Here is a 17,302-nt window from a genome sequence, read left to right as displayed (position 1 = left end):
GTGCTCGGATCTCGGTTGGTGTGTGTAGCCTCTGTGTTCGTATCTTGGCCGGCCCGGGCGACCTCCGCGCCTGCATCTCGTGTGCGGATGGTCCGGCCGACCTGGGTGCCTGAGTCCTGGTTGATCCGGTTGTATCCAGCGCCTCCCCGTCCCTCCCCTGGGGGCCGTCCTTTTCACCTCTCCCGAACCAGCTTGTACGCTGCGCCGTATTCTTCGTCTTAGCTTCCATGTTAGCTTGCAGCTCCTTCTCCAGCCAGGCCCTGCTGCGGTCCAACACCACGCTAGCTTGTATCCCCCGCTGCGTCATATTCCCTTTGTTGACTTCCATGTTAGCCTGCAGCTCCTTCTCCAGCCAGGCCCCACTGCGGTCCAACACCACGTTAGCTTGTATCCCCCGCTGCGTCGTATTCCTCATTTTGACTTCCATGTTAGCTTGCAACTCCCTCTCCAGCCAGGCCTCGCTGCGGTCCAACACCACGTTAGCTTGTATCCCCCGCTGCGTCGTATTCCTCGTGTTGACTTCCATGTCAGCTTGCAGCTCCCTCTCCAGCCAGGCCTCGCTGCGGTCCAACACCCCGTTAGCTTGTATCCCCCGCTGCATCGTATTCCTCGTGTTGACTTCCATGTTAGCTTGCAGCTCCTTCTCCAGCCAGGCCCGCGTGCCAGCTTGGATAGCCCGTATGTTAGCTTGGAAAGCTTGGTTAGCTAGCTCGTTAGCCCGTGTGCTAGCCCGCATGTCCTGGGCGATCTGCAGGATGTTGGCCTGTATGTTAGCCTGTATGCTAGCTGCCCACTGCGGCATGCTAGTCTGACTAATCTCCAGCGCCACCATTTGTACTCCTTCTGGGGTCTCTTTTCTCTCGCCTTTTCTCGTGTTCAACCCTCCTCCTCTCTTATATCCTTGAATTGTCACTTCTTATTTCGCTTTGAATTATTTTACTTCCTTTTCTTGATATTCACCGACCGGGAGCTCTTTCATGTGGCTGTTCACCAGAACGTCGCAAACCGGAAGTCCTCAATATTTACTTTTCATCATTAACTCATTCAGCGCCATCGCTTAATGCACCAGAGGGCGCTAGAACGCCATCGCTTTAATCAATGGGGAGACTGCGAGATTTGCGAGCGCTTAAAATATATCTTATATTATAGCTATGGGTCTAATACACCCGTCGATTGTCAGTGAGTTGCTTCCAGTCATCATGCACAAAACAGATGATGTAATGCAAAAGAAATAATCCAATTATCTGATCGCCATTCCAAATACTGCTCGTGGAGGTCCGTCCCACATTACCAAGCGTTACACATGAACGGGCAGGCGGGGTTACTGTTCCATGCCATAGTTGTAAACGCTCGTCCTGCCGGAGTATTTAAACCCCGCCCGCACGGCTCAGATCGGCCCCGAAAAGAAACTACACCATTTCTAATAGAGTGCAATACCGGCTGGAAGGCATAGGCGACGGTATTTGCCCTTTTGCGAGCTCAGACCCATTCCCAATGATAACATCAGGCTGGATGGATGAAAAATGAATGGATATAGCTAATAAAAGAAATAACGATTAAAACTCGACTTTACTCGTGATTGGCGTTGAATGAGTTAAAGGTGCTATAGATAACATTCAGCCACTAGATGTCACTAGAGCATCAGCATGTAATTAATCCAATCAGGTGCATTCCACGTGGGGAAATGGGAAGTAGGGAGGGGATACATGCACGCAACAACAACATTAAATGTTCAATTCTGGGTGGCGTAGCGGAGATTGCGCTCGTCACCAGTGCAAGAGTCTCCGGTCTCGACTCCCCGAGTCAGCACTGCATGCGGCTTGGGCCAGTCGTCATACTATCTCAATTGGCAGAGGTAGCGGGTGGTATATATATATACTGTATATATCACCCAGTCTTTGCTCCTGTGAGTGACGGTGACCTTCGTCGTTAGGTTCTGTCGCTCCTCCTGTGAGCTTCTCTCCATCATCATGACCCGTCTTTCAGTTCCCGTTTAAGGTGGCATGTCCTAAGGCTCCGACACCCTCGTAGCCCCTGTGTCAGTGCAGCCTTGTTTGACACAAATAAGCCTATCAACATCTGACATACAAATGGGTGTCCTTATTTAGACTTATAATTAGCAATCATCATTACGATGCCTCTGTTGAGTTATCTTGCCTCGTTAGGGACCCACAAACAGGGCAATTAGTCCTCTGTTGGCATCCAGCGTTTTATCACTCTCTGACTCTCTGATGTGTTAAAACTTTGATGAGGTCTTCAGACTACTTTGAAATTACAGCTATGTTTATGAATGAATTATTCAAATGAATGGATACTTCTTTTAAAAACTTTATAGATCCCCTCTATTTAAATTTTTTTTTCTTATGCTTAACGCCCCTTCTTCTTTTTGTTTCTTTGAAGCATCACTGCTATGACCGTTCCCCATTTCTTTACACAGACCTTTGCATTTCTATAGAACACTGCAAGGTCTTTTGAGCTGCAAGGGTTGGGTAGTAGAGGGCAAGCAAGCAGTGCTCCATAGTATGGTCTGCTTCTACACATTCACAGGTGGTTGGGCCAGTCTTGTAGCCCCATCTGACCAGGTCAGCTTTTGATTTGATTTGATTTTATATGTTTATTTGCAAAGAGACAGTGCAAGTTAACACTTTGAGTGCCAGCAGGGGGCGCACGATTTAGCGCTTGAGTGCCAGCGCTGTAGTCAATGGGAGGGCGAGCACATTTGCGAACGCATAAACTACCGGTATATCTTAAATTATGGCTATGTGTCTAATACCCCCGTCGCTTATCAATGACTTGCTTGCAGTCAACATGTACGAAACGGATTGTTTTTTCATCTGTACATTTCCGTTTTATACCGTTTTGAATACGAGTATAGTTTTGGAGATTTCTAGTAATTCCAGAGAAAGACACGATAATAGCCCTTTAGTGGAATACACAAAACATGTTGACATTTTTTGGCTGACTTATGAATCGTTTTCAAATAAACGCTAGATCATCGATAGTATATGTGTCCTCATGTACGAAGAGAAGCGGGGTCTGAAAAATCGCTTCTCCGTACTTTGGTTGGCGCGAAACACACACACACACACACACACACACCCTCCGATGGCGGAGAAAGGAACATCTGATTACCCCAAGATTTGTAACATAAAGGCCTTACCTCACATCTGATGTCATGCAAAAAGATTAATCCAATTCCTGATCGCCATTCCAAATATCGATTGCATCCATTGATCCAATGTTATAGTCCAAAACACAATGATCCACGATGCTCCCAGTCCCCCAGTCAATGCAATAGTATCCAGCTGCATGCCAGAGAAGTAAAACCTGGACTGGACTTATTTCTTTTACGCACAGTCCCAGCCAATCCAATCCAATGATGTGCAATACCATCCGGGAGACGATAGGCAGGGGTATTTGCCCTTTGCAAGCTCAGGATGAAAAATGTATGGATATCGCTAATAAAATTAAAACCCGACTATACTCGTGATTGGCACTCAAGCGATGGCGAGTTAACCCGACTATACTCGTGGTTGGCACTGAATGGGTTAAGGAAGCAAAATATAACAAAATCTCTATCGTCGGAAAAAAGCAAAAAGGCGATCTCGGGGGCACTGTCTCGCCTTAAAACACTCTGCCAAAAGCGGCTTTTTTACGTGTTTGGCTGCCGACCGTTGAGTGCCATAAGTGTAAAAAGTCGTTTTTGGATCATTTGATCTTTTTACTTTGATCCTACTTATTTTTTTTTATCCACTTTTTCTCCTTATTTTTCTATTTTTCTCCCATCCCAATTTCGCCGTTTCCAATTCTCCCCTCCCCTGGGAATAAATTCACTGAGGTCCATAGATGTCCCTAGATACAAAGAATATGCAAATGGACCTTGTAGAAGTGGAGCAATATTCCATTTACTAGGTATGTATTTTAGGCGGATTTTCTGAAAATAGGGCTCAGGGCTAAAGAGGTTAATGACTTGATGTCGTCATTTAGAAGGTACTGTATGTTGATCATTTGGTCACACGTATTCATAGGCGGATTAGGCGGTCATCATTTTTAACAGTGATTGGGCTGCACACCAACCAGTCCTTAAAATGTCTAGCTGGGTGAAAATCATAGCCAGCTAGGGAACTCTGAGGGTTATGTAAGGTTACTATACATAGGCACTGCTTAATTGGATGCAAGGCTCCTTACATCAATAGGGCAAGTCAGGGCGCCAAAAAATAAGCAGCAAGATAGTAGCCGGCTAGAAATGTTTTAATGATCAGCCATCCAGCCGGTAGTCGGGTGTTTGTTGAACACCCTGGAGTGATGCCCTGTGTTGTCCTATAGTATGTCACACTTATTAGTGCCCACCTTTCTTGGTAGCTAGCTTACCATTGTAGCTTTCAAGGGGCCACCAGGTGCAACGTAGCCCTTTCAGAAGCTCTGTAATCCAGCATGGAAAAGCAGTGTCATTTTAGAAACTTTATAAAATAAATGAATCCAACTGTGAATGTCTGCTGTGATAATGTATCCTTGTATCCATGTTGAAAGCAGCCGCTGTGTTTGCTGATCCCTGTACTGGGCAGATGAAGCCTACACTGAGGGGAATATGTATCCCATGATGCATTGTTTGAGTCTATCGATGAATCAGAGGCTGTGTTGCTTGTGTTGCTCGATATGGACATGGATAAGAGAATAACATGAGAATCACCTCATTTGCTTTTGTCTGATATTTGGGCAACAGCCCAAATAATAATAATAAGATTAAGTTTAGCACAATACATAATGTGTAGATTCTCCTTTGTGCATTTAGAGAATATTGTAACATGCTATATAATGTGGATTAGTGTTGTAAAAAATATCGAAGTATCGATACATATCGATACTGAATATTTAAAACGGTTTCGATACTCATTTCCCGAAATACCGATACTTTCTGCAGTATCGATACCAGCTGGCTTGCTCGCAGTGTTCTACCGGAAGTTGTTGACACGCTGTTCAGAGCACGCTTGCCCCTCCGCCTCCTCCAGCCCTCCCCCTCACAGAGCTATCTTCAGTTTGTAAACAAACATTTTAGCTGAAGATGGCAAATGCAGAGCCTCCGCAACTTGTGCTTGTGGATAAAGAAAACAGCAGAAGTGCTGTTTGGAAGTACTTCGGGTTTGAAGTAAACAACGAAGGACAAGCTAAAGATGCCACGATGCCCATTTGCAAGCGGTGTTACAGAGCAGTGCCAACGAAAGGTGCAAACACCTCAAATATGGCAAAACACCTGAAGGACCGGCACGTGGATCTCCATAAAGAAATGAAAGAGGTTCGTGACAGCTGCTCTTTCAACGTCACTGTGACTGAAGCATTAAACCATTAGTTTAATACATGATACGTTGTCTACTGATGGCGCATAATATCAACAGCTGATTCGTTGTTAGTAACGTTACAGCTATTAGCTAACGTTAGCTACTGCTAGTCGTTCCTCCGTTAGCTTATGCTAGCTAGCCGGCCACCTTTATAATTCACAATATAATAATTACTGCATGGAAACGGAGTAACATTACGTTTTAAACGTTATGTCGAGGTCATACAATACTACACTCGACATGAGGTTAACGTTACCCCGTTTCCATGAGCATAGCTCCGGAGAAATCTCTCTCTCTCTTTCTCTCTCTGTCATGAAAATTGTTGTAGTCATATATTTTAGTCTTATTAACTAAAATATTTTAACCAAATAAAAAGCAGCAGCACTATTGCATAACTGAGTCATGTTTGCTATGTATTTCTTTCTTTAGAGAGAAACAAAGGGTTTTAAAAGTGTTATATTTCTCTTCTCTTATAGTACCAGAGAGAAGCTGAGGAGAATCGACCAGCAACTAAAGCTAAATTTGTTTAAAAAAAAAAGAAAAAATATTATTATTATTTTTTATTTATTTTTTGGTATCGAAATGGTATCGTATCGAAGTCGAAATTCCAGTATCGTGACAACACTAATGTGGATGTATAATTGTTATTCCATTTGTATCATAGAATTATATATATATATTCAATTTTTTTGTATACTAAATAATAATAAATACTGAGTACCAAGGCTTAGAAGTATTGTGTACTATTGTTCTTGGGGTGATTAAAATATAATTCTGAGAGATTACATTTCCGTTTTCTTATTTATTTTGTCTTTATGGTCATAACAATTTATACATTCATGTGACACCATTGCAGCATACCTATTCTGATAGCCCAGTTTGTCCTGAAAACAAAGATGTTTATAACATAATTGTGCAATACAGTGTTGATGTTATACATGCATTATTACACAATTACACCAGGCAAACCAAAAATAGGAAAAAATGGCTTGGACCCCAGTAGGGCTGGGCGATATATCGAGTATACTCGATATATCGCGGCTTGTTCTACATGAGATGTAGTAAATTACTATATCGTGAACATCGAGTATATGTTGTCACGTCGCGGCTGAGATGAGACTTGCTTTAGCGCAGAGCTGTCCTCATTTTCATTATAGACACAGACCAGCGCGGACCTTAAATGACATGCAATTGTAATTTCATTAGACACAGACTAGCGCGGACCTTTAATGACATGCAATTTAATTGACGCGAGCAATGGCTAACGTTAGCTGCTAACTTATCCCATGACTAGGCTAAGCTAACTAGTGTTAGCTGCTAACCCTGGAAACGCTCAAAGCGGACTCCACGACACTAGTTCCATTCGTGAGGAAAGGGGGTGGGTTATATTGACGACCATAGGCGGCGGGTCTATAAGGCCAGGGGGGCGCTATGCCTACCCAGAATATTATGCTGGGAATTTTTTTAATGTATATATAATATATGTGCGCAGGCTGCTGGCTATTGTGTGTCTTGTGCTGCAGCCCGCTGGCCGAGGTGTCAACGACGAAGGTGTCAGTCGGCTAGGTGGCAGCGTTTAACATTCCAGGTACAGGCAGTAACCAATCACGCATAGGCTCAGGTAGGGCTGGGCGATAAAACGATAACGATAACTATCGCGATAAATTATTTCCTCGAAATAAACATGAAACGTGGTCGCAAAGTTTCTATATATCGATTTTCCAAGCTTGGCTCCGTTCAGCCTCGGCTCAGCACACTCACTAACAACAACCAACCTTACGTGATGACGTGCTACGCACAACAGCTAACAACCAATCAGTGAAGGAGATGGCCGAGATCGACGGAGACCCGGAAGGAGACCCAGAGCGGTAGGACTCACTCAACAACAAGGCTTGCTAGGCTAATTAGCTTGCACGGCGTTGTTTTATATATTTACGTGCCGAGTATGTGTGTGTGGTGAATTCTGAGGCCACGTTTATAGTAGTGGGGGTATACAGTGGTAGTCGTTTCAATATATTGTGGCGGAAGAGAGTATTTTAGTGTGATATTTAGCACATTGTCATGGAATAAACCGCGTAGAAGCAACAGGCTGGCTAGGTTAACTAGCTTGCACGGCACTGTTTTATATATTTACGTGCCGAGTATGTGTGTGTTTTGAATTCTGAGGCCACGTTTATAATAGTGTGGGAGTGGACGTCGTTTCAATATATTGTGGCGGAAGAGAGTATTTTAGTGTCATATTTATTGTCATGAGATACTCCGCTTGTCGGCTAACTGCTAACGTGCGAGGACTGATGACGACATCAACTCGACTTGAGACATTCGCAGCAGCATATTAGAAGTTAATTAAACTTGACAGACATTATATCGACGATAATTATCGATATCGAATTATATGAAAATAATTTTATAATTTTATCGCGATAACGTTTTTGGTCATATCGCCCAGCCCTAGGCTCAGGTTAAATAATGTAGCCAATCACATCATGCATATGATCATCCTGATCCCGCAGTAAAGCAAACATCTGCGTTCTGAATCTTCGCCCGCCGATCGCTTTGTAGCGAACACCAGCGCGCTATTTTGAGTCAAATTTCAAAAAGCAAAATGGATATATGGTATTTTCCCAAGGCATATAAACAAAGTAATTTAGAAGCTGCACCGGGTTGGCCCTGGGCATAACTACACGGATCACCTGAGGCTATATGTTGCTTTATCTTGGCAAACAAGGGCATGCTCTAGTAAGAGGACATGATGAGAGTCAGAGTTCATCAAATCGTGGAAACTTTTTAGAGCTACTATGTACATTGTTTTCAAAGCATGATGAGATCTAAATTACGAAAGACGTTCCCTTCATTGCTGTCAGCACTGCAACTTGTGATTCAAGTTGTGAACGGTCTTTCTCAGCAATGAGGCACATCATATCCAAAAGAACAACAATGCGCCAGTCTGCTTCACATTGAAAGTGATCTCACAGACAAAGTTAAAGCAGAAAAGATCATTGATGCCAAGAAAGACGAAACGTCGCATTTTGCTGCATTAAGGTAAGACAATGGTTAATCTATTATTGGATGCCTTAATTTGAACACTTAATTTGCACTGTGTATTGACAAAAAAGGGAAAAAAATTGCGATATAGCCTACCCGAATGTCCGGTTCACGCGCCGCCTATGTTGCCGACGCTTGACAACAGAGGTTTAAACATAACTTCATATTTTTTGGTTATTCGTTTCTTTATATTGGGCATCCAGTTCCCATCTCCGTGTGTTAAACTCTTCCTGTGTTGACATTCGAGTGTGACATCATCACCTATGGCAGCCTAGACGCTCAAAACGCAAACCTAGAACAAAACCCGAGGGGGGGGGGCTCTGGCTCTGGCTCTCTCTCTACATTCAATGATTTAAAGTAGCCACACGTTACAGTATAAATACTAACTGGATAGTTGATGATATAAACATTTAATTTCATTATCTGAAATATTCTAAAATCATTAAGTCTGCTATAAGCCATTATCCCTTTGTGTGTGATTATTATTTTCACACAGTAGTGTATATATATATATATATATATATATAATATATATATATATATATATATATATATAATGTGTGTGTTTGGCTAAAGTGGATAGAAAACACAGTACTGTGCAAAAGTCTTAGGCACCCAAGAGTAGGGATGCCCCGATTGATCGGCCACCGATCGTTATCGGCCGATAATCAGTATAAATATGCGATTGGTGATCGGTGATAATGCTTTATTTTCGCCGATCGTCAAAACCGATCTCACTCACTGTCTCAGTTCTGTCTCATACACCGGGTGGTGCGGCGTCTGCTCATCCCTCCAGCCCCTCCCGCACGCATGTAAACACGGGTCTAGTCTAGTGGGACGGGACACGGGAGGACGGCGTCTCCCTGAGCTAACGTTACAAAACTATTCACTTTTAGTTTAATACATGATGAGGCATTGTCTAACCGAACGGTATCTAGCCAGCTAGCTACCGATAGCTCCTGATATCAACAAACGCTCCAGCAATAGGCGTTCGGGCGTTGTGGACAGCGACTCCTACAGGTCGGTTGGTGCGCCTGCGCAGTAGAATCAGGAAGTGTCGGGGGCAGCGTGAGGCTCCCACGCGTTACTCCTCGTCACTGAGAGATCGAGCTGCGCAGGTGAAAAGATGCGACTGCTGTTACCTCAAGTACCGGAGGGGACTTGTGCTATGTATGACTTAGTCCACATTGCAGCCGGCTTGTGGGAGGCAAGAAACAGCGTTCGTGACAGGGGAGGGTTGAATTGGATGATACGAAATTGGGATGGGAGAAAATATAGAAAATAGGAGAAAAAGTGGATACAAAAAAAACACTGATTCGACTCGTATTCGAGCTGAGGGCATGTTGAATGTGATATGACCAAAGCACAGTAACGTTATATCAATATGGTCCATCTGCAGCGCAGGAGAATCCTTGCCGTAGCTCGAGGCTACTCGAGTATAGGGCCAGGTGCAGCTCCGGAGAATCCTGGCAGTAGCTGGAGGCTACTCGAGTACACACAGACAGTGGAGCTTGTTGCGTGGTGGCGATGTCTCGCAGATAATACAAGTACAAGTCTAATTATATAATATATATATTTTATAAAAAAAGAAAAAAAATTATAAAATAATTAAAAAAAAAATTTAATCAAAAACGATCGGTATCGGATCGGTATCGGCCGATATGGCTCACGACGATCGGTATCGGTGGCAAAAAACGTGATCGGGGCATCCCTACCCAAGAGTTTTTATATAAATTGTCTTAGATGTAAATCTTTTTTTTTATTAGTGTGTCAGTAGACTACTCTTAGTACATTTTCATTTAATTATTTTTTAAAGCATCTTCATGGTTTAATAATGCAAACATATGTTGCAGGGACTTATTATAATCATCATATTGGCGTGACTATGCATCAAAGGGTTAAATCAAGCATTTTTAAGTGCTTTAGAGGAAATGTCAAAATATCGCGATATATATATCGTGATATGGCCAAAAGATATCGCGATATCATTTAGAGGCCATATCGCCCAGCCCTAGATCCCAGCTACCTAATGTCATCCAGCATTATGGCATTACAACATGTTAGAAGTGTCATGGACCCACTTACTGGAGGTGTCATGGCAGTCATGCGCAGGGTTCATTCAATGACTGTACTCCACCGAACACTATTCCATAATCCCTGCTGAAAAGTACAGTGTTTGCAGCTGGGATCATATCACATTGATGGAAATGTCAATTCCTACTCAAATGTACATTATTGAATGGTCATTGTGCATACATGTATGCATTAAATGGCTGACAAAGACTTGATGATGTCATGATGCAAAACAGTATCCGTTTGATGCATGGGAGCTAGAAAGCTGGTGTGTAACCATTACAGAAGGAGATGACCCTATCTGTTCCAGTTCTATGACATTTTTAACTTGATGTGGTCATCTGTTATGCAACAGCCAATCGCAGCCTTAACACTTTGGATGCCAGCCACGACATAACGTGTTATCAGCCCGCCCCCTGAATGCCCAGCACGACAATTATCGTGATTTTTTTTTTATTAGCAATCTGAATTCATATTTCATCAACCAAGTCTACCGTTGGGAAACCAGCCCCATCAGGAGCTCAGATGTGAAAAAAGCGCCCCCTATCGTCTCCCAGATGGTAATGCACACTTTTGGAATGGACTCAATGAAAATGGATGAGAAAAAAAAAATCCGGAATCCACATTTTACTTCTCACGCATGTAACCGGAGATTATCCCAGTCATTGTGGACCATCAGAACAGCGTGTAATATGTCTTTACAGTATGTAGCGTTGGATCAATAAAAGGATAGATTTTTGGAATGGCGATCAGGAATTGGAATAATCTTTTTGGATACCATCTGATCTCAGGTAAGGAATCTATTTTACCAGACCTGTTTTCACGGAGATATAAGCTTTTCCCCTATGTGTGATATGGCTGTTTGGCTGTGCGAGCGATCAGGAAATATATCAGATCAGATATCAGATCGCCTATATAGCGTGCATACGTACACATATACTATCGATAATCTAGCGTTTATTTGAAAACGATTCATAAATAGGCCGAAAAATTTGAACGTTTTTTTGTGTATTCTAGAATATTCCGTTTATTATGGAATTTCTTTATTTTCCTTGAAAACGAGGGCTTTTCAAGATGCTATAAAACGGAAATGAACCGATAAAAAAACAATCCGCTTCGACAATGTTGACTGGAGAATGAGTCATTGATAAGCGACGGGCAGATTAGACACATAGCCATAATTTAAAACATAGATTAGGCGATATTAACGCTAACATTGAAGTGGATGCTGGGCATTCAAGGGGGTAAAAAGGAAAATACGGCCGGATCTGAAAGTGTTAAAACAATTTAAATAAATGTGTATTCTATTTATTTTTGGGCTTTCTGTATTTTTCACCCATCCCAATTTAGTCGTTATGCCAATTCCCTTCCTGGTCGTTGCGCGCATTGCCCCACTGTCGGCCTATGGAGGGTGTAGAACTACCACATGCCTCCTCCGATACATGTGGAGTCAGCCAGCCATTTCTTTTCACCTGACAGCGAGGAGTTTCACTGGGGGAACGTAATGCATGCAGAGGTTTCCCACCCACTAACACTGCCAATTGTATTAGAAGAAGAAGTCTTTATTTGTCATGCAGATTTGTTAACACACACATGCGATGGGCGACCCACAGGAACACACACACATGCACTGAGTCGCTGATGAAATGTTCTCTGCACTTCATAGGCGGCGGGTATATAAGGCACGGGGAGGCAATGCCGACCCAAACGCCCCAGTCTGCGCATTATTATAGGCAGCCTAGGATACGATATTGTGTGTGTGTGGGCTGCTGCAGCCCGGTGGTGACAATACGCAAGGGTCGGCCAACCAAGGTGTCAATGGCAGTAGGTGTGGTGGCCGTTAACATTCCAGACTGCAGGCAGTAACCAATCACTGCTCAGTAACCGATGTCAGTCTGGTCTTCAAAACCCTCCATGGTCTAGCCCCACCCCCACTTTCCGATTTTTCACCTCCAGGTTCACCAGAACTGTTGTACCGGGTGACTTGTACATTTAGCAAAGCAAGACCTGGAACTCCATTCAAAGTTACATGCCGCCTGGGCATAACACGGATCACCTGAGGCCGAGGGCATGATGAGACTGAGTCAGAGTTAATCAAACCGTGGAAACTTTTTAGAGCTAATATGTACATTGTTTTCAAAGCATGATGAGATCCAAATGACGGAAAACGTTTCCTTCATTGCCGTCGGCACCGCAACTTGTGAACGGCCTTTCCCAATGAGGCGCATCCGAAACTGGCTAGAACAACAATATGCGCCAGGAGAGACAGTCAACTCTGAGTCCGCTTCACATTGAAAGTGATCTCACAGACAAACTTAAAGCAGAAAAGATCATTGATGCGCGAAACGTCGCATTTTTTTTTGTTGCATTAAGGTAAGACAATGGTTAATCATATTGGATGCCTTCATTTGAACAATTAATTTGCACTATATGAAATGAGTGGGGCTCGCTGTAGTAGCCTAGTTGTGTGTGTGTGTGTATATGAAATCAGAACCTGGACAGCACCGTTTGCGTGCAAGCAAAAAAGAAAAAGGGAAAATTTTGCCCGCGAGGTCCATCCCATAATAGCCTACCCTAATGTCCAGCTCACCCGCCGCCTATGCTGCACTTCCCATCCTGCCGTCCTTCCCCCCCCCCCAAGGGCAGCCGGGAGCAGACATGGGCTTCGGCGTGGGCCGCGCCCGGCGACCAATCCAAGTGCTCCTGTCCGTCTTCGTCAGGGACGTGACAGCGTTAGCGATCTGTTGTGCATGTTTTTCTATTGGGTTCATCTTATCAGGAGGGGAAACCCTTTGCGAGCACGGGGAGAACATGCAAACTCCACATAGAAAGGCCCGGGAGATACCCCACCTGGGTAACTGGCAACACGGCAACCTGGTCCCCAAGCGGGAATCGAACCCAGGACCTTCTAGCTGTGAGGCGACAGTGTTAACCACTACACCACCGTGCCGCCATTTTAGTAGGGACGACTGACCACGCCGGAGGTACCGCTGACAGCTGGATTCGATCCCAGAGTCTCTGCAGTGGTAGGCGAGTGCTTAGTCCACTGCGCTACCCAGCCGCGCCTAATCACAGCCTTTTCGCAGCCTAAAATGTAACTAAATAAGAAGACCTAAATGTGAGATTATTTTTCATTATTACTTGATAGTTATCTTCTGATATATTTGGTATAGTTTGCATAAGTCAATACTGATGGCTCAGTATTTAACAGGCTAGTGTTTGAAAACAGACCATGATTTGGCAATCATAGTAAACCTGATAAAACTTAAATGTCTTTCAGCCTAATGGTGTTGATATTATCTCCTTTTATCATCATCATGAAGCACAAACTGCTTTCTATAACAGCCGTGAAGAAAGATGTAGGTGTGAACAGAAGGTGGATTGGCATCTCACCAGAGCTGAATTGAACCAGAAAAGGATCTGAATTCTCTTTCAAGATGGAGGACAATGTGAACACAAAGAGGACTTAAAAAGTTCTATTTGTGAAAACCGTATATTATATTTGATATTTAATTTAATTTAGCAATTATTGCAATAATTGTCCTGCGACTCACCCAGAAAATATGTTAAAAGATTGAAAATTGTAAGATGCCTCCATCAGCTTCTCATTTACTTGTCTATTTCATTTATTCACTTGGTTTATACAGAGAATATATCCCTGCATTTTCCCCTTTCTCTTGTACTCTAGGTCTGTTCACTCTTCGGGTCCCCAAGGAGACTGCTGGAGAACACTTTGAAGGCCTCCAGATGCTGACGAGTCTCCTTGCTCCTAAAGGCTCTCGATCAGCTAAACCATTGGTAGAAGATGTGACCATGGGTAAAGTGAATTGATCATGTCTGTTGAATTTGGTGACTTTAGTCTTTTCGGAGAGTGTACGGATGGTAAAGGTAGGATGATATTGTAGCGTCAGTGTTGCCTCTATGTTTTTTCAAAGAACTAGAAGATTGTATTCAGTAGAGGGCAGACCTCTGACAATCAGGCCTAACAATCTCCCCATTTGACATTACTTTCTTAATCTCTTTATTTTACTGGGTAGATTACTGTAGAAACAACAGTCCCAGCCTATGAATCCATATGGTGGTGCTGGAGAAAATGAACACTCAACAGCTTTCTTCCTCCTTGAGGTCATGTGCACACCACACTTGTTTGAGCTATCTCATTCACAAGACTACAGACTTACTTACTAACAGACCAGGAACAATTACATAACCTCTCTGTCTTTGCCTTGGCAGAGGTAACAATGCCACCACAGCTAGGAACTTAACAGAACTTCATAATCTGGTTCCGTTTCCCCTCAAAACTGCAGTAATCATATATACATATTAAGGCTGTCAATTGATTACAATATTTAATCTGATTAATCGCATGATTGTCCATAGTTAACTCCCGATTAATCGCATACTTTTTATCTGTTCTAAATCTACCTTACGGATCTTTTTCAAGTTTTAATACTCTTATCAACATGCGAGTCAACAAATGCTTGCTTTATGCAGCCATTTAACACAAAAGGATGACCCTCATGCATTGCAAATTTGCATCAAATTACAGTGATGCACAAAATAACTTAAAAGAAAATTATAATTTAAAACAATGAATAAAGTGTGCATGAAATAATAGGGTAAAGAAAACGTTAGGAAGTTGTTACATTCACCCACACAAGGGCTGATTAATCACACACACCCCCGCTCTCTCTCACAGACACACTCTCCCAGCTCTCTTTCTCTCTTGCCCCTGCCTCATCTCTCTCTCTCTCTCTCTCTCTCTCTCTCTCTCTCTCTCTCTCTCTCTCTCTCTCTCTCTCTCTCTAATTTTGTATTTTTTAATATTTGTTTTTAAACATTAATCTTGCGCTAAAAAAATAGTGGCGTTAAAAGAATTGTACGTTAACTTTGACAGCTTTAATACATATCCGTCTGCATATAATCCTCCTATATACCTACTTATACACCTGCATATAACCCATATAACTCTGTATGATAGCATGTACAATAATGCTGTATATACCGATATATATATATATATATATATATATATATATATATATATATAAAGCTAAAAGATGAATACCTTCAAAAGAAAGAAGGGGCGCACACTCCTCAGGACTGGTTTTTGCTTTATTTTTTTATTATTTTTGCAATATATATATATATATATATATTTATTCTTACCGTGTATATATATATATATATATCCACCTGTCTGTACATACCTGCACATCTGTAGATAGTTACTATATATATATCTGTACATTATATCCATTACATACGTTTACTAGTTACACTGCTGGGCCAGTATGACTATGACCATACTGGCAGTAGTAGTAGTAGTAGTAATTAGTATTAGTGCTAAATTTATATATTTTATACCCAGTTTAATCACGTGTACATTATTTTCATTGTACAGTACTTGTGCTGTATAATTACAATACATTTTAATCTAATCTAATCAAGTATCTGAATACAAACCGTTTTAGTGCTGCAGTACAACCTGCTCTAGAACTAAAACTAGGACCAACAGAGAGTGAGGAACAACCTGCTCTAGAACTAAAACTAGGACCAGCAGAGATTGAGGTGCTGCAGTACAACCTGCTCTAGAACTAGAACTAGGACCAAGATTGAGGTGCTGCAGTACAACCTGCTCTAGAACTAGAACTAGGACCAAGATTGAGGTGCTGCAGTACAACCTGCTCTAGAACTAAAACTAGGACCAACAGAGGTGGAACAAATGCCAAACATGTCCCTCTGCCACCGCTACTGCAAAGCAATTACAAAGTAAACCATGGGCGTAAATAAACCAACGGATCTAATCCAGGCCCCTGATTGGTCAACCCCATTTACCATGGCTTACTAGGTGAACAGCCTCTTAGCAGTTCTAGCTGTACATTGTACCAGTTCTATATTACACAGCTGCACATTGTACCAGTTCTATATGACACAGCTGTACATTGTACCAGGGGGGAAGGAACTGCTACATGTTGATTTCTGCTGGGCAATGGCACTGGTACTGAAGATGATGATCAACCTCAACCTAGGAATATTCTGTGTACCTGAAACACCTGAGGCTTACTGTGTCTCATAGCCGGTTGACTTATTACCTCTTATCATTGGCTACTGTGTGCTTTAGTGATCCCTGGGGACAACGGATAATTGCTGGGGTCAGAACCCAACCGATTTAACATAATTGGTGTGGTCAGAACATGGACCTTTTTAGGACGATTTGCCCACGGCACTTTGGCGACCACTAGTGGCTCGGGTGTGCATATTTGTAGGCTGTCGTTAGCGACAAAATCCGACAAAATCCGTTCAGCGGTTCTCGAGTTACATGCCGGTATTTGAGGCTTGTGCAAAGTACACGGTCGGTATTGCGCAAAATACCACTCCCGACTCTTGGGGCTCTAGTTCCGTCAATCATTTGGTGATCTCGACGAAGTCTATGAGAAAACTGAGTATTTCTTTTGTACACAGTTTACCAAAATCACTCCTTTTTGTATCCACTTTTTCTCCTCCTGTTTTTCTGTATTTTCCTCCCATCCCAATTTAGTCATTATGCCAATTCCCCCCTCCCCTTCCTGGTAGTTGTGTGCATGTGCCCCCCACTGGTCGGTCTAGGGAGCCCTGAAGTCTATCACATGCTTCCTCCGATACATAGGAGACAGCCAGCAGCCTCTTTTCACCTGACAGCGCGGACTCTCATTGGTGAAGTGTAACGCGTGGGAGGTCACACTACCTTCACCATTTCCCTCCCTTGCTGTGCAGGCGCCCTGACTGACCTGTAGGAGTCGCTGTTTACAACGACCAGATTACCACCCACCGGCTTCCCTCCCGCTGACACCGCCAATTGTGTCAGT

At 42.9% G+C, this 17,302-nt stretch overlaps 1 protein-coding gene across 2 annotated transcripts in view; it reads left to right on the top strand.

Annotated features, from left to right (window-relative positions):
• Window positions 1–17,302, top strand: part of shq1 (SHQ1, H/ACA ribonucleoprotein assembly factor) — a 102,378-nt gene that overhangs the window by 8,009 nt on the left and 77,067 nt on the right. For both annotated transcript variants that reach the window (XM_084317450.1, XM_084317449.1), the window contains exon 4: window positions 14,143–14,271. In XM_084317450.1, the coding sequence (XP_084173576.1) occupies window positions 14,143–14,271 (129 nt within the window). The remainder of the gene's footprint in view (window positions 1–14,142; window positions 14,272–17,302) is intronic.

Source organism: Notolepis coatsorum (assembly GCF_963971535.1).
Source record: "Notolepis coatsorum genome assembly, chromosome: 6".
Lineage (NCBI taxonomy): Eukaryota > Metazoa > Chordata > Actinopteri > Aulopiformes > Paralepididae > Notolepis > Notolepis coatsorum.
This window is presented reverse-complemented; position numbering and strand designations above follow the sequence as displayed.